Below are 20,445 nucleotides of genomic sequence, written 5' to 3'. Positions count from 1 at the left end.
CTGTTGCGCGACAGACGCAGAAACAACACGCCAGACCGATATGGCGTGCCCATCGCTCATGTTGCTGAGGTAGTGTCCATTGCCTATCTCGCTGATGTAGTGCCCATGACGTTCAACGAGGCCACAGCAAGCGATATTTCCAGCAAGTGGAAAGCTGCCATGGACGAGGAGATGCAAGCTCTCGAAGAAAATCACACATGGACGCTGTGTGAGCTGCCCCAAGGACAAAGGGCTATTGGATGCAAATGGGTTTTTGCAGTGAAAAGCGACGCAGCTGGAAAGTTGAGAAGATATAAAGCCAGACTTGTAGCCAAAGGCTTTCGGCAACGCGAAGGAATCGATTACTTTGATACGTTTGCTCCAGTTGTTCGCTACGAGTCGATTAGGATTCTTCTTGCAATCGCAGCTAAACAAAATCTTGAAATAATGAAGTTCGACGTCAAAACTGCTTTTTTGAATGGAGATCTTCATGAAGACATCTACCTAGAGCAGCCCCCAGGATACCAGAAGGAGGACCAGCCGAATGCAGTACTCAAGCTGCACCGAAGCCTCTACGGACTCAAGCAATCACCCCGATGTTGGAACGAGAAGTTCACGAGATTTCTCAAGAAATTGAATCTCGTGAACATCACGAGTGACAAGTGCGTGTTCGTTGGAAAAATGCACGATTTTAGGGTTTATCTTGCGATCTATGTAGATGATGGTTTAATAATGAGCGAGAGTAAAAGTGCGATCATGAGTGTGTTGAATTATTTAGAAGGTAATTTAAAAATCACTTTTGGCCGCGCGGATGAGTTTCTCGGGTTTGAAATTGAACGCGACCGCGAGAATCGTCGTTTGAAAATCTCTCAATCGGGCTACACTAATAAAATTTTGAAAAGATTCTACATGCGTGAATCGAATTCTACTAGTGTTCCCGCCGAGCCAGGTACGCGTTTGCAAAAGCATACAAACGCGATCGATTTGAGAATACCGTATCGAGAAGCAATAGGATCTCTGTTATTTGCTGCGCCAGTAAGTCGCCCCGATATTGAATATGCAGTAAATTATGCGAGTCAATTCCTTACTTGTTATGATGAATCTCACTGGCAACCCAATAAACAATGCCAGTATATAAAGCGTATGAAATTCGTCAAAAAAGAACGTTTTATTCTGTAGAATAAACGTGCAGCACCTACGTATTTTATTGCGAAGAATGTCCGCCGTGATTTCGGTTTATTAAACGTTTTTGGTGGACGTCTTACGATAGTTGTTCATATGCAAATTTTATACGTTTGAAACCAAACATTTATAAATCGTATCTCAATTTGTTGATAAAACGTATCGAAAATCCGTTATTTTAATATTTATGGTAATCGTCTAATATTTGGATATTGATGACTACTAAGAGACGTTTCGCAAGTACGTTTTAAAACTCAAATTATGAAGGAAATTTTTTCTATTAAAATGTGTTGACAATGTCCGTTTAACTAACGTGACAAAATGTTTTCTGTTAATGACGCTTTAATCTTTCATTATTTATGTCTAAACGAATATTATACAGTGTTAAAAAACGTTTTTAATTGGACCTCTAGACTTGAATACATAACGTATCTTGGATGTGTAATTGAAAGCGTATATAGTACACTGCTATAGAGGAAGATCATTTCACGTTAGCTAGAAACAAGTCTGGGTTGAGTTAGAAAGCGTACGAATTTAGTTTATATATGTGAATCGATTTTATTATATCTTTGTTAGAACGTTACACAAATATCTTATATCTATAAATACTCATTTATCAAAAAAAAAGGTACATCTTGTAGCTCATAGACACAGCTCAACCTACACTATACTTTCGTCTTCACGGTAGTTACAACTAACAGAAAACGCTAAGAATATTACACTTATATCAGAAATATTTATATGCCTGTATGATTTGTACTTTTATATGACTGTTTTTAAAATTAGTTGACGTTTACCACAGTTTCTTAGCCCTTCTTTCGTACATAGGTATGCCGTGATCGAGCTAGTTTTAACCAGTCTTTCACGGCACACGAAACACTGGTTTCGGTTGCATCACCAATTTCCTTCTTGCCAAGAAAGGTTTGTTTCACAGCCTCTGAGAAAAAATACATCAAAAGGAAGGTACAATATCACGATATTGATAACTGATAAGGAATAATTTCAATGTAAATTGTGATGAATCTCGAATATATTGGGAAAAAAGTTAACAGTTTGCATAATTTGAATAATAATGTGTGAATAATATTGTTTTCACACGATAAATCCAAGTAATAACTGTTTCTCGAAAATTTCATGAATTATTCATTACCGTAAACAGTTTCCATTGTCAATGTCTTTTGAAATGGGACTTTGTCCCTCCCTGCCCAATTGAATTGCATCGCTAATTCGTTTGTGAGTAGTGACCTCATTATAGCCAACACACATTGGCGACCGCTTGTCCCTCCAACAGAAGCCAGTTTCCCGGTCTGCAACAAAATACTAAAATGAATGAATGTCGAATTGAATTCAAAATATTCTTACTGTTATCAACATCGATAACAATTTTGACTAGTTGGAGATTGTCGATTCCTAATATTTTTTCAGCATTTTTTAACGTTAACCCTCTCGATCAGACCGAGACCGATTTCATGTTGAATGAAAATCTCTCACCATATTGATATTTCGATGGGTGAAAGCAGTTTACCTCAGGGTTTAGGAGTATCTATAAGGCCATCTGACCTTGCTTAATGGAACTATGCAGTTAGAACCCTGACCTTGCGACCGATACAGTTTTATGAAGCCTCAAAGTGCGTGTTGCGTAGAAGCAACATACGGTCCGAGAGGGTTAAAACGTTACGAACCGCAATTCTGTATGCCTGTAGTAATTTTCATTATTCCTTTGCAGTCAACACATACCGAGCGTATTCTTCAATGAGAGACAACCCCCTCCCTAGTGCTAAGCCAACTCAGGCACATGACGCGTACGTGAAGTTCGGTCGAGTGGAGACTAACATGGCCACTGGCATTCTATCCCCTCCCGGCCGAGCCTCATGTGCCTGTGTTGGTTTGCGCTAGGGAGGGGGTTGGCCCTCATTGAAGAATACGCTCGGTATTAGTACCTATCCGTATGTCATGACATACATATTTTGAATATGATTGCAAGGTCTACTCACTAAATAAGTTCGATGCTCTTCGGATTTCAGGATATTTTCGAGGTTGGAGAAGTCTTCCATGGAGTTAAGAGGAAGTTTTGGGAATTCGGCTGGTTTCTTTGTTACGTCGATGCTGACTTCCTTCTGTTTTGAGAAGATTTTACGTAGTAGCAGATGGTTTTGTTCAGTGTAGGATTTAATGTGTTCTAAATACTGCAGAGTTTTTTCTTCAAAGGTATTCTGTTCGCGTGATGTGGTCGGGGTTGAAGGTTCAAGTTGTGAAAAGGATCTTGATAAGTCATATTGCGTGGTAGACCTGATGATCCTACTAGAAATGTTTCTATTTGATGTTTCATATCCAGACAACTGATTCGGTGACTCATGGGAATTATCATTATACTGGTGCTGTACGATCTTGTGGGCCAAGTTTTTCTTTGGTGTCTGATTTTTGGTAGATCCTTTGGCTGAGTTAATGTAGCGAGTATTCTTATTACGGTTAGAAGTCGATTCATCGACTTCGGACGGTGGCAAATTCTCGTCAGCTGAAGAGGTGTAACCTAAACTACTTGAACTTTCACGAGAACGCTTCGTTTTTTTTTTTTTGTTACTAACGTGTCGATTTTTAGCCTTCTTCTTGTCGGTTTTGTGTTTACGTTTTTTCTTTTGCGGCTCAGGTTCGACATCATCACTGTTCGTAGCTTCATTCTCGTCCACGTCATTGGTAATATCTTGCTGAGGTATTACAGTGGATTTTTTAGCGATGTTGCGAATTATTCCGGATTCATCGGACGTGCCCAGCTCCAGTAGGCGCGCCATCGTTGCTTCGGTGTCGTGGTAGTCATCTGTTAGTTAATCAAGGAATATCAATCAATACCGAATGCTCATTGATTAGCAAAATTAATCACAAATGTACAATATGATCAAAATATATCGTCGTAACTCTTATCCAAGTGAAAATTAATATGATTGAAACATTCAATCCGTATACAATTGTAAAAAAAAGTTCTACGTTCCAATAATCACCTCCGGTATGCAGTACTTTGTGAATGGCAAACTTTGGCCATGTTTTTTCATAGGCAGCCTTTGATTTTACAAGTTTTGTAAAATGATCTTCAGTTTTTGTCCGTGGCCAGTAACATTGGGTGTTGTTTTCGACCAGCCAAAGAACTGGTACCAATGCGCATTCTCTATCTTCGCCAACCAAGAATTCAATCACCGCATACATAGTTCTGCAGCACGACTGAGTAAAAACATCGTTAAATGTATCATATTCTCTAGTCTGGTGTATAAATTTATATTTGATCAAAATTCAAGCACTTTTATTCCACTCTGAGCAAAAAGTGCCAGTTTAAAAGTTTTTAATTAGGACATCAACATAGGAATATGCAAGGTAGTATATAAGTTAAAAGATGAATCGATCATGAAACATTATGAAGATTTTGGGAACGCATGTCTAACCAATACTTGAACGTCAATGTGACGTACAAAACTATAATAAATCAGCTCAAAAGTGATGTTATGAACATATGGTAGAGTTGGGTATATTGGACTACTAGGTAAATTAGACTCGGCATATACGGTATATGGTAATAGGTATACGATAATGTTATTTTTTGCTAAACATCTCAATTGAAGCAAACTTTTAATATAAAAGAGATAATGAACCTACGATTCTCGGGAATGTGTGCGAGGTAGACATAGACATACTATACATGTCTTGAACGAATCCCTCTTCCTCGTACACATTGCCGAGAATCGTAGGTTCATCATCTGTTTTTTGTCGAGAGCTCGTTTCGTTGAGATGTTTAACAAAAAATAAAAATTTTATTTCATTTCGTGTAGTATCGGAGTTACTGCGAAACCATCTTTAAATGGAAGACAGACGAATTTATGTAATATATCATCGACGCGATAAGATTTCGCTACGTTGAAACTTCTTACGAAAAAAATCCCTAGTTTGGAAGATTTAATAGGTTTCTGATAAAGGTCTCGCTTGTACTTGAACGGAGTACCTATAATTCTATATTCTCCGGCAATGAAAAGGATTGATTTGATCACTAATATTTCTGTCCCACAAGCTACTACATTATCCGGCCTTTTTATTGATATTTTGAATTTTTTCGTTTCCAGAGCCTGACATTCACGAGAATTTCCAATAAATTTGGGTTTAGGAATAAATTTTTCCTGACAATTAGTTTTACGAATAGAACTTAGTTCTTCAAGTCGATTACTCAGCTGCTGCAGCGGCAAGCGTTTCGATCGAATAAGTCGTTTCAAATGGCCCAAATGATTTTCATACACAAAGCAACTGTATTCTTCTAATGGGCCAAATCGTTCTACGTCGTCTATGACATGCAGCAGCGAATGTACATTATATACGACAAAGTTTTGTCCGTATATCTTAGCACCTTGAGTAACGAATTTTTCGATCATATCTTGCGCGATGTTTCGAAAACGCGAGAACAAGGCTGTATTCGATAGAATATACACGGCGGCAGACAATAATAAAAAATGTTTGTACTTTTTTCGATCTAGCACATCCCGCATTACAACAGGGCCGGAATATAACAAGAAAAATCTAAATTCTGTCGCTTTCCATCGATGCAAATCCAAAAATCCACGGGGCTTTCGAGGAAACTCTGCCGGAACATATCGCGCCAATAGTTTCATTATACGTTCAATTTCTAACAAAATATCCTTAGACAATTTGCAATCACGTGAACCCTCGACCCAGTATTTAAGGAGCAACCTCTTCAAAATTCCCAGGTAGATTAAATGCATGGGATCTAAAGGAAATTGGGAGACTAGTCCCACGTAAAGATCTAAAAGAGGCGAACGTCCTTTAACGTGACGATCGTTTTCACTAGGTGCAACAAAATCACTATCTTTTCGCTTCTGGAATTCGGTGTCACATGGATAACACAGTTTACGGTTGAGATGAACTGCGCGAATCTTACACCTCTCGCAAGCATCCTTACCCGAATGTCCTAAACACATTTTCAACATAGATCTCGCGGGCGCGTCACACGCGAATAAACCAACTCTGACAAAGTATTTGGTGCCATTAAACTCAAAACCATTGGTGCTTAAACGTGACGTTTCTTTAATTAAATCTCGTAAATATGAAGATAGTGGCATCGGTTTACCCGTACCATAATAAACACCAATTACAAATGGGCTATCATCGATCATTGAAATACTGCGTCCCAAAATTGGCCAAAATGATGTTCCGCTACTTTTATAAACGGGAATCCCATCAATATTAAAATCAACTCGCAACGTATGTTCAGGTGACAGTCCTTTTTTGAGACCTGACTCGAGTTTTTGTCTCAAGCATTTCTCCAAACCGAAATAACACATTTCTCCGTTGTCTAAATTTAACGTTTCAATACGTCGTGACGTGTGAAGTAGAGTCCTAGCACTTAAGGGTAAGATAGGATGTGCTGGTTTCAATAATGCTAGCAATTGATCGATCGCGTTATGTGTGATGTTATTTGAAGATGCCCAGTCGCGCAAATTTTCAACAAAGTTCGTTTCATCATCTAAATGCACTTCATCGCTGACGGAACTTGAATTATCTTCAGAACTGTACAACGTAGCTTTGATGCTATCTATGTCACTTTCGATGTCTTTGAAATCTTTATTATCGCGGTTCGAATTAGAGTTTTCTTCATTCTGTTCATTACTTTGATGGATATGATCAACATCATAATCGCTATCTATAGAGTGCACATATTCTCCGATACAAGACACATGTTCATGACTAGCATCTTTTAATTGTGATTTCGTAAGGTGCTCGAGTGCACAATTATTGCCTGCAATACTCAGTAATACTTTACGAGTATTTATAGCTGTTTTGCGACGCAAATGTCGTTTACTCAGAACTTTTAAATCATGAGGCATGTTATAAAACTAAATAATAATACACACCAGACAAGAAATGATGTACGCTTTAACGTGCTTGCCTTATTTGTCGTAAATATCCGCACACCACTCTGAAAACTAAAAGTTAAATGAACCTAATGAACGTAGTACGTGAGTCAATACAGAAGATTCATAGCAATAAAGCTTTTACACGAGTTAGCGCAACAATTTATATAAAATTTTATTGAAAATTAAGTAATTTGATCAAAAATGCTGTTTCGTGTATATTTTCTTGGATTTGGGCTAAATAAATATTAAAAAGGCATTTGTAGCCGAACAATTTTGTAAACACGAATAAAAAACGTGGTCAGCTACCCATCGAACGTATATAATACGCAGGTAATGAGTAGTTTCATTCTATTGGATTTGACTCTGACATTTACCGATAAACGCATAGTATACTCATGATTTACGTTCAGTAGTAGGAATCGTGATATATTTCAGGACTAGATAGTACTGTTACTAATATTATTATTCTATAGTACTTATAGTTCTATGTATCGCTATTTATTGTTACTACAAATTAAACAAGATCGTAGTTTAACGTTGAACCAATTCTGGGCCGATGTCCTGCTTATATTCTAATACTTTTCGAATAGTATATCATGACGCCTACTACTGAACGTAAATCATGAGTATACTATACGTTTATCGGTAAAGATCAAAGTCAAATCCAATGGAATAAAATTACTTGTTACGAATTTCCTGCGTATTATATACGTTTGATGGGTAGATGACCACTATTTTTACCAGTGTTTACAAAATTATTCAGGTGCAAATCCCTTTTTAATATTTATTCAGCCCAAATCCAAGAAAATATACACAAAACAGAATTTTGGATCAAAATACATAATTTTTAATAAACCTCTATATAAGTTGTTGCACTAACTGGTGAAAAAGCTTTATTGCTACGGATCTTCTCTATTGTCTCTATTGTCTAACATGACCGTCTTCTTCTGATGGATAATAATTGTTATTTTCAATTGAAGGGAAAAGAAAATAAAAAATATTGTCAAAATAATATTTCTGTGATTTCGATGGCACAGAAATATTTACGTGGCTGTATTACTATACTTTGTTACTTTGGAAGATGCTACGAGTTCATATGTATGTTATAGATATGTTGAAACGGTATCTAAAAAAATAATAAACACGAAACCGATTTCAAACAATACAGAGCAAAAGTTACTAATAACCGCATGATCACATGGGATGATTATTAACATGAAGTTTTCCTCAAATTCGACAAGAACTAATATAATTAACCTATAATATACGTATCATAGTAAACTTAACACATATAAATAACGTTTAAAAACAGTTCAAAAATATTCATGAACGTTATATAATAAACAATAAACTATTCCATATTTTTATGGTACATCGTTTGGTTTAGAGAAAAAGACGCAGAACATTACACATAGTTTCTTTTGAAGAAAGAAAAGAAAGGAAAGAAAAAAATACAGAAGAGACAGAATTTGAGTTGCAAAACACATTATTTTTTCAACCAAGAATGCTCGATGTATTAAGACAAAATACCACCATATTTGGAAAAATATGTAGTTGTACTTACCAGCGTTATTTAATGACGAATTTGCTTCTTCCGTCTAGGCCGCAGATTAACAATAGCTTCTCACCTTTTTTGCTACACGATCACCGATCGATCCGAGCACCTCCGCATTCGGTTGACGAATAACGCCATAACCAGCGCCTGAGGCCAGTTGCAAGGGTGGGGATGAATATAGGCTCCCAGACAAAGACAAAGATAGAGGAGACGCAAGAGCGACAGAGAGATCGTGCCCAAAAGGGAATCAACTTTGCCATATATGCCCGTGTTATTCCGAGCTGTCCTTGTCTTACCACTCGCTATACTTACACTTACTGTATGAATGCGCGGTCCATGGGATAAGTTCTGTCTCTACATATAATTATTGCGCTCTTACTCTAGCTTGCAGCGTTACCGACGCTGACGCACCAGAGCAGGAGAATAATATATCAGTAGTGACACAATGTATAACGCACAGAACTCCGATAAAATAGCGCGAAAAATAAACGTACAAACGACGTTAAAAATGCGACAGGATATGATGAACGCTTGTTTTAGCAAGTACTCATACAAGATATTGAAGTCTTGACGTAATTCGTGCCAAATAATGAGATTTAATATATTATAATATGATAACCAATATTGTGAAATAATTATAAAAATGTACAATAAATTATTATTCTTGGTACGAAATTATTCACGTTTCGGACACTTCTTTATTCTCTTCCTTTTATTGGTTATATCTATGTTCCATGCACCGGTAAATGAATACAAGATCAGTGTTCAGCTTTAGTTACCACATAATATTGGCATCAAAATAACGGGTAATTAAAGTCCATTTTTCGGAAACTAATTATAAGATAATCAACTGATTTGGCCACCGCTTGGCATCAGGCGGTTCCGCATACATGAATACTAAAAGTGCGTTCATAATCTGAATATTGTACTCAACGTTGAATTTTCCTCAATCGTGTTGAAGTAAAACAAGTATGAACCCATTTGATCAAATATACATATTATACAATTCAATGTATCTTGAAAATAGTCCGATATTGAATAAATTTCATAAACGGTTATTGAACGTAGATCACAAGTAGCAGTAAAACGTGAACAATAATCGTTGAAAAAATACGTTCATCAAACGATGAATATATTTCTGTGCAATAGTGGAAAACCGCAATAATTAAGCGCTTAATTGGGGTTGCTGGTAGTTGTATGATGAATGTACAATATATATATATATATATATATATATATATATATATATTAGGGTGTGTCGAAAATGAACTTTTTTTTTTCTTCGCTCCTACCACTCAAAACTTTAGGTTTTGACATTAAAGAGGTCCTCGTTCAAGGAGGGCGCTGTAGCTTGAAGTTTAGAAGTCGCTCAACGAGGATTTAGGTTTCCCATCTAATTAACACGTAAAAAATATTGTTTTTCGTTCAAAATGATGTCAGGCATCCAAAAAATTGGCGATTTCTGTGCTTCTTGGCTTATTTGAAAGCATGACTCATCCCCTAAACGATGATAGGTCGTTTTTCGACTTACCTTGTACCAATTTTTTTTACGCCACTTTTCGACCACAATAGTCACTTTTTCAAGTTTACAAAGTCTCCAATGTATCAATGAGTTCAAAATGAATTGCTACAAGTATTGATTCTTGATTCGAATATAAATAACCAATTCCAAAAATTAGTGAAACATACAAAATTTCTCAAAATAAACATGGTTTTTTGAATAAAATTGAAGATACGGAATTTACCAATTTTTAGAATTGGTTATTTATATTCGAATCAAGAATCAATACTTGTAGCAATTCATTTTGGACTCATTGATACCTTGGAGACTTTGTAAACTTGAAAAAGTGACTATTGTGGTCGAAAAGTGGCGTAAAAAAAAATTGGAACAAGGTAAGTCGAAAAACGACCTATCATCGTTTAGGGGATGAGTCATGCTTTCAAATAAGCCAAGAAATACAGACATCGCCAATTTTATGGTTGCCTGACATCATTTTGAACGAAAAACAATATTTTTTACGTGTTAATTAGATGGGAAACCTAAATCCTCGTTGAGCGACTTCTAAACTTCAAGCTACAGCGCCCTCCTTGAACGAGGACCTCTTTAATGTCAAAACCTAAAGTTTTGAGTGGTAGGAGCGAAGAAAAAAAAAAAGTTCATTTTCGACACACCCTAATATATATATATATAGATGTTGTAGACACCAAGATTGAAAATGAATTTCATAAACGTCTATCACGCGTAGATCAGAAATACCAATAAAACGTACATTATAATAGTCGAAGATATACGTTCATAAAACAATCAATATACTGCTGTGCAATGGTGAATAGGAAGTATGATAAACGTCTAATTAAAGTTGCTGGCAGTTGTGTCATGAATGAATATTATATGTTGTGATTACCAAAATCATAAACGAATTTCGTGAACGTTAATAGCTCGTAATTTGTAAATTCAAATGAAACGATTCTGATAAAACGTTGAAAGATGGAGTACCAACATCGTTAAACATATAAGTTTTAAACGATTTTCGTACGAATAATGAACAAATATACTATACGTTGCTTTTGCTATAATAATACGTATTTTAAACTTCTGTATAATGAAATACGCATAATAAACAGAGTAATCATACGAATAATATCCATCCGAAATATTACAGTATATGTGATACGGTTGAATTTTATACTTATACCATTATTAAACGACTTCGACGTTTCATATACGAAATTTATACTGGTGTGTGTTTATTGGGAAGCAGTTAAGAAAATAATGCGTTATCTAGCAGGAACGCGTGATTATGGCTTGGTTTTCGGAGACAGTGGGAGCGGACTTAAAATTCAGGGGTATACTGACGCTGATTTCGCTGGATGTCCCGAAGTTCGTAGATCTCGAAGCGGTTTTGCTGTCATTTTAAATGGTGCACCTGTATCATGGTGCAGTCAATTGCAAGGATCTGTTACCCTATCAACCGCTGAAGCGGAGTATGTTGCGTTAGCGAATGGAGTGAAAGAATCTATTTGGTTACACCGCATATTGAATGAATTGAATGTTCCATGTAAAAGTATTTCTATATTTTGTGATAATCAAGCGGCTATAAAAATTGCAATACGGGTGATGACCACAAACGTACGAAACATATAGATGTAAAATATCATTTTATCCGTCATATTGCTAGTCTTGGCAATATCGATATAAAATTTGTACGCTCGAAAGAGCAGCTTGCTGTTATTTTTACAAAGCCTTTGCCAAAAGGAACATTTTGCTATCTGCGCAAACAATTGAATGTAACCGAACTCTCAAAATAAGTGGGAGTGTTGAGAAATGTGTTAGTGTGCATGGACGGCTATTTGTATTTTGAGTGTTTGCACTAGTAAAAATCCCATGCCCTCTGACCGCTCGGAGCGTGCTGCCGACCGATGTCGTCAGATCGCAACAAACCTTTTTCCGGTATACTACTGTCGAAACATGCGATGAGCTGCAGACATCTGCAACTGCAGTTCCTAGTTCAGTCAGTTCAGTTTCAGCACTAAGCTGAGTAGCTCCTGAGTAGCTCCGCGTTTCTATTTTCATACTCTGTACTCAAACTATTACTTTGTACCACTTTTTGTACATCAATAAATACTTTTCTGCTAAAGGATTGAGTTCATTTCTTATGCTAAGAGATTAAACTCAATAATTCTTTAAATAAGCTCACGTATGCATATTTATTCCGTAACCCCCTGAAACGTTACAATATATTACCATGAGGAGGGCCCACAGTAGGGGCAGAAACGTTGGAAAAAATCTGCATTCTACGTTTTTCACCGACTTACATATCCAAGAATTTCAACCAACTATAATACTGAGGTCAAGGTTATTCAGGTAAGTATCTAACGGAGTTTTATTACTGCTGAAGCCACATGACCGATTTGGTCGCTAGCTCTCCGTCTATAAATGTTGCCACCGTCTCAACCATCTGCCGAGGGATGAGGAGGGACTCGTCCACGGCTCGGAGGTCGCGCTCCAACTCTTGGATCGTCGTCAGCGGAGCGTGCTTCACCTAGTTGGCAGTCAGGATCCCCGGGCGCTAGTAAGACTCCACCTCTGCCAAGGCCGTCATCTCCTGACCCTGAAGAGTGAAGCGGGTGGGAAGTACCCGGCCAACGGGCCCACGCTCCATGTGGAGCGTGGCGCACTTCGCGGGCTTGAACCGAAGCCCAATCCCACCCGCCGCAGCCTCCACTGCCTTCAACAGCGCCTCCATCTCCTCCGGATTGTCCGATATTAAGGCCAAATCGTCGGCATAGGCAAGCAGATTGTGCCGATGGCCGTGTAGCGCGTAACCCGCCGGGTGGGCCGATGCCGCACGCAGCACCGGCTCCAGCGCCAGGTTAAACGCCACAGGGCTCATCGGGCACCCTTGACGCACTCCGGAGCTGAAGGTGACGGGGTCCGTGTATCCCTCAGACGTTCGCACACGGGTGGAGCAGCCGTTGTACATTTCTTCTACAATATTCCTCAACGGCGACGGGACTCCCGCTTCCTCGAAAGCGCGCCAGATAGCCCCGTGGGGGACCGAGTCGAACGCGTTCGACAGATCCAGCCACGAGACGATCACTTGGCGCCCCGACCTGCGAGCGTCGGAAAGGATTTCCTGCAGCACGAAGTTGTGCTCATAGCACCCCTCGCACGGCAGGAAACCCTTCTGCTCCGGACTGAGCCAGTTGTTGTGGACGGCCCAGGCAGTAGGCCGGTCACCCAGCAGCGCGGCGAAGAGTTTGGGCGTGGTGTCACCCAGCGCGAGCGGCCTCCAGTTGGACAGGTCGTCGCGGTCACCCTTTTTGTGGATGAGCACCGTGTTCGACGACTTCCAGCTGGAGGGGACCGCCTCCAGACGACGGCAGGCGTTAAACGTCGCCGCCAGCAGACGGCAGTCGGGGTCGGCCCTTCGGAGGTCACGGTAGGTGAGCCCGTCGGGACCCGGCGCAGAATTATTCATACGCCGGAGCCGACGGTCCACCTCTCGCTCCGTGAAAGGCCTAACCAGACCGTCGTTGCTGTTTTCGTCTGGAGGTGTGAGAGGTTCGGCCAGAGGGCGGCCCCCCAGGCTATCCGCCGGAGCGTACATGTCCTCAAAGTGTTGACGGATCCGCTTCTTTGACACTTCACAGTGCTGGAGCGGGCCCGTCAACACTTCCTGGACAGCGCGCCGACGGTTCGCTCGGAAGAGCCGCTGAATCCTCGTGGCCTCTCTCACTCGGACCCTCCCCCCCCCCGTTGAAAGTGCCCCACGGCGCTCCCCACCGGGGCTTCCGCGATTTCCCGCTCGCCCGGACCCCCCGCGCGGGGCTTCCCCAGCCCTCCCCCCGCGCCGGCCCCCCGCACGACCGGCCGCCCTCTCCTCCCCCGCAGCCCCCACACTCGCTCCAGTGATTTGGAGGAACGTGGCGACTCGCGCCGCCAGCTCCTCCAGATCTTCCCAACTGACAGACGCTTCCGCCAGGCCGATCAGCTGTTCCCGCTCACGCACCACGCCCTCCTCGCCGAAGCGATTCACGGCGTGGTGGATCATCGCGGACTGGTCGGTCGGCCTCGGCGGCTGCCCCACCGGAGCCGATGGCTGATGGGGTTGGTTGGGCCGTCGTTGGCTCCCCGCAGGTGGACACCCGCGCCCAGAGGTCGCGGGCCTCCCGTCACCAATGGCTCCTCCTGCCCGTTGTGCTCCGGTCCTCCGGATAGCACCTCCTCTATTTCTTGTTTGGCTCCGGGGCTCCATATCCGTGGAGCACGTGTCCGGCGTCCTCGTTCTAGAAGCGGAAAAAGAAGAGAAAACGTTATTATTATTATTATTTATGTTGCCGCGTGCACGCGCGCCTGGCGCCGCATTAACCCTCGAGGCGCAAACGCGGGAGCCTCGCCTTAGAGTCGCTGGCGGTCGCGAATTATTAATGTTATTATTTGAACTGGTACTACTCGCTGCGTCGCCTGCGGGCTCGAACACGGACGACGACCCCGATGATGATGTTGCGGACGGGGCTGGTGAAGACGGCGGGCTCTCCTCGGTGGACGCCGGGGCGGACCCGCAGGGATGTCGTCGACGGGTCCGCTGGGGGACGACGCTCCACGGATCCCTCGCTGGTGAGACCGCCCTCGACTCAGCTTCCGCGATGGAGGGGAGGGTCCTTGCCGCACGTGGCAGTGCGGCAGGTGGTCCAAAGGTGGTCGTGGTGACCCTCCCCCCTGCGAGGAGCCTTGTGGTGGTGATCGGCCCCCCGCACATCGTCGTCGTCGTCGTCGCCGTAGTTAGAGTCGCAGCCACCGCCGACGTGATCGGCTGTCCGCTTACCGACCCCGCTCTCCGGCTCCGGGTGTTGTGGGCCGGCGGGGCCGGCATCTCCCACGGTGGAGGGCTGCCTCCGGTGGGACCACCAGGGGGAAGTGATGTGGCCCTGGCGGTCGATCGCAGCCCTCTGCATGCAGCCGGCACGCCGGACGATGGCTGCATCGTCGCGGTGGTGGCGCCCGCGGTGACGGCGGCGTATGTAGTTGCCTCCGTCCTCATCCGCCCCGGGAGTGTTGATGGTCGGGGGGGGGGGGGGGGGCCTCCTCTGTTGATGGTGGGCCCCGCCGCGTTTGGTGATGGTGTTGCGGCGGGGCGTAGATGTTGTGCCCCCCTCAGTCCCGGGGATGTCCGCTGTGGCCTGGACACGGTGCCTCTCCTGGTGGAGGTAGATGGTGGGGTCGGCTCGAACGGCACGCTGGCGGCTCTCCTCCTCCTCGTCAGGGGGCCCTCGTGGATGGAAGGTCGGGCCCCCGGAGAGCCGCGTTGACCCCCGCTGGTCCTCCGCACCCCGTCGTTGGAGAGACGGGGTGCCTCTGGGGTCGTCCTCATTGCCGGCAGCCGACTGGTACTGCACCGCGCTCCAGACCCGGTCGTAGTGGCGGGTGCCACAGATGTTGTGCGGGCGGTCTCGTCACTCCTCCGTGGGTAGCTGATGGTCTGCCGCGTCGTCCTTGACGTCCCACTGGTGGTGGCAGGGCGTGTGGTGGTGGTTGCCCTGCTGGAGCCCGCCGTCGCCGTCGTCGTCGTCGCTGTCCTCGTCGCCCGTGTCCGACCCACGGGCGTCGCAGCGCTGAAAAAGTTCATAATTGGCCGCTCACGGCCCTCGTCAATAGTGCGCGGCTGTTGCGCCGCGGGTGCTTCAGACGCACCCCGACTACCTGTTGCTGGCGCGGGATGGTCCCGCTCGTGGTGCAGCTTCACCGCCTTGAGGTGATACCCCCCCTCGCCGATGAAGCCACACACACCGCAGCGGAACTTCATCCCGCGCTCCAGATGGTATTTTCTTAGATGTTTTTTGTAGTCGGCGTGCGCCCTAAACGCCCCCACCGCCCATGATACCCTGCCCCTACCGCCACGAAAACATTCCTGGCAGCGGAACTCGTCCGGGAACGGGAAGTCCACAAAGACTTCCATCACGCCGCTAAGTGAAGCCGCCGATTCAGCGGTGCCTTATGAAGAGAAGAAATAAAGGGGAGATAGAAAAGGATTGGGGTAAGAGACGGGTTATCAAAGGAGTTGAAGAAGAAAGCGACAGTCGGTATTGCCTCTGTTACCTGAAGAGAGAGTCGGTAACAGAGGGGGAGGGTAAATTACCGACGTCCCGCAGTACCGACCTGTGACTCGCGCCAACAGCTCCGGCCACTGATCGGCGGGGGGGCAGCACCAGCCTGTCGCACCTTTGGCAGGTCAGACGTGTTTCAGTCGTTCCCGACCTCGGGCAACGACAGACGTGGTGGTAGAAGGATCTCGAAGCTGTCGCCGAGGCAATAACTCGCGCTATTACCTCAGAGAAACTTCGAGACTTACGTTAACTCTGGGCTGTTGAAGCCGGAGAGACCAACCCTCGTGCCGACGCACTTGCAGTCGGTCTTCCATCAACTACAACCCGTTGAGTTTTAACGCGTTTGGAATGGGAGCGCAACCGGGCACTGCAACTCACCGTCACAAGGGCACCAACAAGTGTTGGTGCGACGGCTCGTTACAGTGACGGAAACTAGGGGTGGGGTAAGGGATTAACCAGCCTAGTGCCGCGCGAGAACGGCTAAGTACGGTCGCCTCGCAATCGGCACCGTATGGCCGGGGGAAAGAGCGAGAAGAGAGAAAGAAAGGCACCACTTACCTCTGACGGGTCCACCCACCGGCGCGATGTCCCGGGGAGTTCCGCCGCACACACTACGGGGGGACGAAGCGGGGGAGACGCACACACTCGCGGCACAGCACTCGCGCACTTAAACTGCGTCCCGATCGCTTCTCGGCGGGATTAAAACTAAATAGCCTAGCTAATAAACAAATAAATAAATAAATAAAACCTAAAGTGTAGAGATAAAATAGATAAATATATACAATAGTATAAATAAAAATGTATTTATAAAATGATAAAAACAAAAAGTCAAAAATAAAAGTCTAAAAAAGTCAAAAAATTAAAAAAAAATCAGCTAACCTATCCTACTGATTTTTGGAAGGTGGCGGAGTGCTCTGATATTAAATTCCTAGTGGGCCTGCTCCCTACGGTACTGCAATGCAGGGTCGACCCGCGGCGAAGCCGGAGCAAGCCCCTGACACTCCATCACCTTCCAAAAATCAGATTTATATACTGGCCCCCCAATGGGGAGCGTATCAGATATTAAGCCGATAAGAACAGATTAAAGGGCGTTTATTTAAACAGACAATGTTCCCCCGGGCTCACATTGTTTGCCCGGGGGTGATATGCATACAGATTCCGCCCCTGGCGGTGGCTTAGAAATAAACAGACAAAATTTTTGTATATATAAGTACAGTAATGAACTAAAAGGAATAACGTCTTTGGCTTTACCACATCGGTTAAAAATAGGTATTAAGTTGCATGCACTCGAGGGATTGGAACACGAAAAGGGAAGGTATAAATAAATCTTTGGCTAACTGAAAATCCCGGAGTGCATGCATCTTGTTAAAACTAAAAAAGACAGTAAGGAAGTAATAAATATATGAATAAATAAAACGAGTAAAAAGGTGACAATAAAATATGTGGCTTAGATATATATACAAATAAAATATAGGGCCCAGCCCCTATCGGCCACCGCCCTTAGATTTCAATAGAAAGAAAAAGGAAAAAGAAATGTATAAGTAAAATTTCGCTTACAGAGCGTGCAATTCGAATTAAATTAAAAAAATATTGGAGTGAATATATTAAAATTTTTAAAACCTTAAAATATTAAAATATTGGGACGCAGCCTAGGCTTGGCCCGTGAGCAGTGGCCTATCGCCATTTAAGTTTTCGCTTTCGTTCCCGTTCGCTCCCGCGTCACCCCCCAAGGGTCCGCTCAGCTCAGGCACGCGATACTGCCTGACGCCCGAGACGTGCTCCACGTATATATCACGTGACCAGCGTATGTTCTCCGAGACAATGAGCCGGCGCATCAGAGCTGCATACCTGTTACCGATATGCAGCTGTTTCAGCACCGACTCATTCCTCGGGTCCCATGAGCCGAGGGCGCCGACGACGAACGCAGAGACCGTCACCCGGTAACCGCGCCTTCCGAGCTCATCGGCCAGGGGCTTATACTTTAAGATCTTACGTCCCCTGGCCTCATCAAAAGCTACTTTACGATTCTCGAAAGGCACGGTCACATCGACGATGACGATACTCTTTGAGGGCTCATGCCTGACCACAATGTCAGGTCTGAGAGCCCCCAGTTCCCCGTCGATCCCCTCGACGTGCTGGTTCACCCGGAGCTGCCCTGGCAGGCGGTTCGCCTTCGCTAGCCGGGCGACGATGGCATCATGCCGCAGCTGCCACGCGGCCGAGTGCGGGCGGCAGTGGCAGATCACATGGGGAAGGGATTCGAGTGCCCCCCCGCAGCGCCGGCAACGCCTGTCCCCGTCGCCCCAGCGTCGTGCCCCGTTAAGGGGCACGACGTCCAGGCGCGCGCGGTGGACAAAGCGCCAATTAGCGAAGCGGGTGAAGCTGCCGCCGCGGAGGAAATGGTTTGAGAACCTCGCCCACGACGACCACCTCGAATACCTTCCCCTGGTCCGGCTTCCTGAGAAGCCTCTGACTATAGTGCTCCGCCCATGCCGCCCGCAGCCGGCGTACAATCTGGCCTCGCGCTCGCGGCGGCACCACCGTCGTCCGTCCAGCCGAGCCCCGGATCTCCACGGCCAGCTCCCCAAGCTTGGCAGACCATCGCCACCTCAGGCCCAGGGCCTTCGCGCTCCTCCTCGCCGCATTCCGAGCCCTCGACCACAGCGAAGAAGTGTCCCCCCCGTCTCTGGCAAGCCCATCTTCCAGCGAGCTGGAGAGCTGGCACGACGGGTCCCGTCCAAGTTTCCTGGACACCGCCCGCCCCAGCGAGCTCCACGCCAACCCCCTGACCACCGCATCGGCCGCGGATAGCATCCGGAAGGTGTGAGCGATGGTCAGGGCGTCGGCAAGGTCTGCCAGAGGAAGCAGTCCGCATCCCCCCCTATTGGGAGGGAGGAAGACCACCTCCGCGCTAGCTCTCTGGGGAAGGTTTAGCCAGGACTTCGCCAGGTGCTTAGCTAGCCTGTCGGTTGCCGTCAGAGGACCCTTCTCCACGTGTGCTCCCCGCAACGAGAAGTCAAGACGGGGCAATATGAATGTTGCCACCGTCTCAACCTTCTGCCACGGGGTGAGGAGGGACTCGTCAACGGCTCGGAGGTCGCGCTCCAGCTCCTGGACCGTCACCAGCGGGGTCTGCTTCACCTGGTAGCCAGTCGGGATCCCCAGGTGCATGTAGGGCTCCCTCTCTGCCAGAGCCGTCATTTCCTGACCCTGGAGGGTGAAGCGGGTGGGAAGAACCCGGCCACCGCGCCCACGCCCCATGTGGAGCGTGGCGCACTTCGCGGGTTTGAACCGAAGTCCAATCCCACCCGCCGCAGCGTCCACTGCCTCCAGCAGCGCCGCCATCCCCTCCGGAGTGTCCGATATTAACGCGAGATCGTCGGCGTAAGCTAGCAAATTGTGCAGCGTGTAACCCGCCGGGTGGGCCGATGCTGCACGCAGCACCGGTTCCAGTGCCAGGTTAAACGCCACAGGGCTCATCGGGCACCCTTGATGCACTCCGGAGCGGATGGTGACGGGGTCCGTGTATCCTTCAGACGTTCGCACACGGGTGGAGCAGCCGTTATGCGACTTAACGGGTGTATAAATAAAACCGTATAAAAAAGTAAAAAAAAGTTCAAAAATAAAAGTCTAAAAAATCAAAAAATTAAAAATCAGCTATCCTAACTGCTGATTTTTGGAAGGTGGCGGAGTGCTCTGATATTAAAGTCCTAGTGGGCCCGCTCCCTACGGTACTGCAATGCAGGGTTGACCCGCGGCGGAGCCGGAGCAAGCCCCTGACACTGCACCACCTTCCAAAAATCAGATTAATATACTGGCCCCCCAATGGGGAGCGCATCAGATATTAAGCTAATAAGAACAGATAAAAGGCGTTTAATTAGACAAACAATGTTTCCCCGGGCTTACAATAGTTTGCCCGGGGGTAATATAGTTACAACTTCCGCCCCAGGCGGTGGCTTAAAGAATATAATATAAAATTGTAGAGTGTAAAGTAAATACAATAAAAAGATAAAATGATAATAAAATAAAAGGAACATACATCTTTGGTTTGAGCAATAAAAGTTGAGTTGCATGCACTCCAAGGACCAGAATGTGCAGAGGAAAAAGTATAAGCAGAGATAAAGGAGGGGTGCACTAAATCCTGGAGTACATGCAACATGTTAAAACTAAAAGAAGACAAAGTAGTATAAAAAAGAATAAATAATAAAAATAAAT

General features: G+C 45.0%; 1 protein-coding gene and 2 pseudogenes across 7 annotated transcripts; all 3 read right to left on the bottom strand.

Annotated features, from left to right (window-relative positions):
* Window positions 1-1,447: 1,447 nt before the first annotated feature.
* On the bottom strand, window positions 1,448-9,250 carry LOC124175152. Of its 7 annotated transcripts, none has more exons than XM_046555102.1 (6): window positions 8,632-9,250; window positions 7,065-7,136; window positions 4,158-4,374; window positions 3,156-3,976; window positions 2,312-2,481; window positions 1,448-2,098 (listed from the first exon to the last, which is right to left on the bottom strand). In XM_046555102.1, the coding sequence occupies exons 3-6, from the start codon at window positions 4,357-4,359 to the stop codon at window positions 2,056-2,058; spliced, it is 1,236 nt and encodes a 411-aa protein (XP_046411058.1). In that variant the 5' UTR covers window positions 4,360-4,374; window positions 7,065-7,136; window positions 8,632-9,250; the 3' UTR covers window positions 1,448-2,055. The 7 variants fall into 7 exon arrangements, 5 of the variants coding, with proteins under 5 accessions (XP_046411058.1, XP_046411053.1, XP_046411056.1 ...); XM_046555097.1 differs by having other exon boundaries at window positions 1,695-2,098; window positions 2,312-2,468; window positions 8,632-9,235; XM_046555100.1 differs by lacking the exon at window positions 7,065-7,136 and having other exon boundaries at window positions 1,695-2,098; window positions 2,312-2,468; window positions 8,632-9,235.
* Window positions 9,251-17,156: 7,906 nt separating this feature from the next.
* Window positions 17,157-17,338, bottom strand: LOC124177058 (annotated as a pseudogene).
* A 2,600-nt stretch (window positions 17,339-19,938) lies between these two features.
* On the bottom strand, window positions 19,939-20,120 carry LOC124177057 (annotated as a pseudogene).
* Between the last annotated feature and the right edge of the window lie 325 nt (window positions 20,121-20,445).

This window comes from Neodiprion fabricii, chromosome 2 (assembly GCF_021155785.1).
Source record: "Neodiprion fabricii isolate iyNeoFabr1 chromosome 2, iyNeoFabr1.1, whole genome shotgun sequence".
Lineage (NCBI taxonomy): Eukaryota > Metazoa > Arthropoda > Insecta > Hymenoptera > Diprionidae > Neodiprion > Neodiprion fabricii.
Note: the sequence above shows the minus strand (reverse complement) of the source record. Positions and strands in the feature narration are given on the sequence as shown.

Coding starts and splice junctions, on each gene's coding strand:
- LOC124175152 (XM_046555097.1), bottom strand. CDS start 4,359: ATGTATGCGGTGATTGAATTCTTGGTTGGCGAAGATAGAGAATGCGCA. Junction 3,977..4,157: donor CAAAGTACTGCATACCGGAG/GTGATTATTGGA, acceptor ATTAACTAACAG/ATGACTACCACGACACCGAA. Junction 2,099..2,311: donor GACAATGGAAACTGTTTACG/GTAATGAATAAT, acceptor ATTTTTTCTCAG/AGGCTGTGAAACAAACCTTT.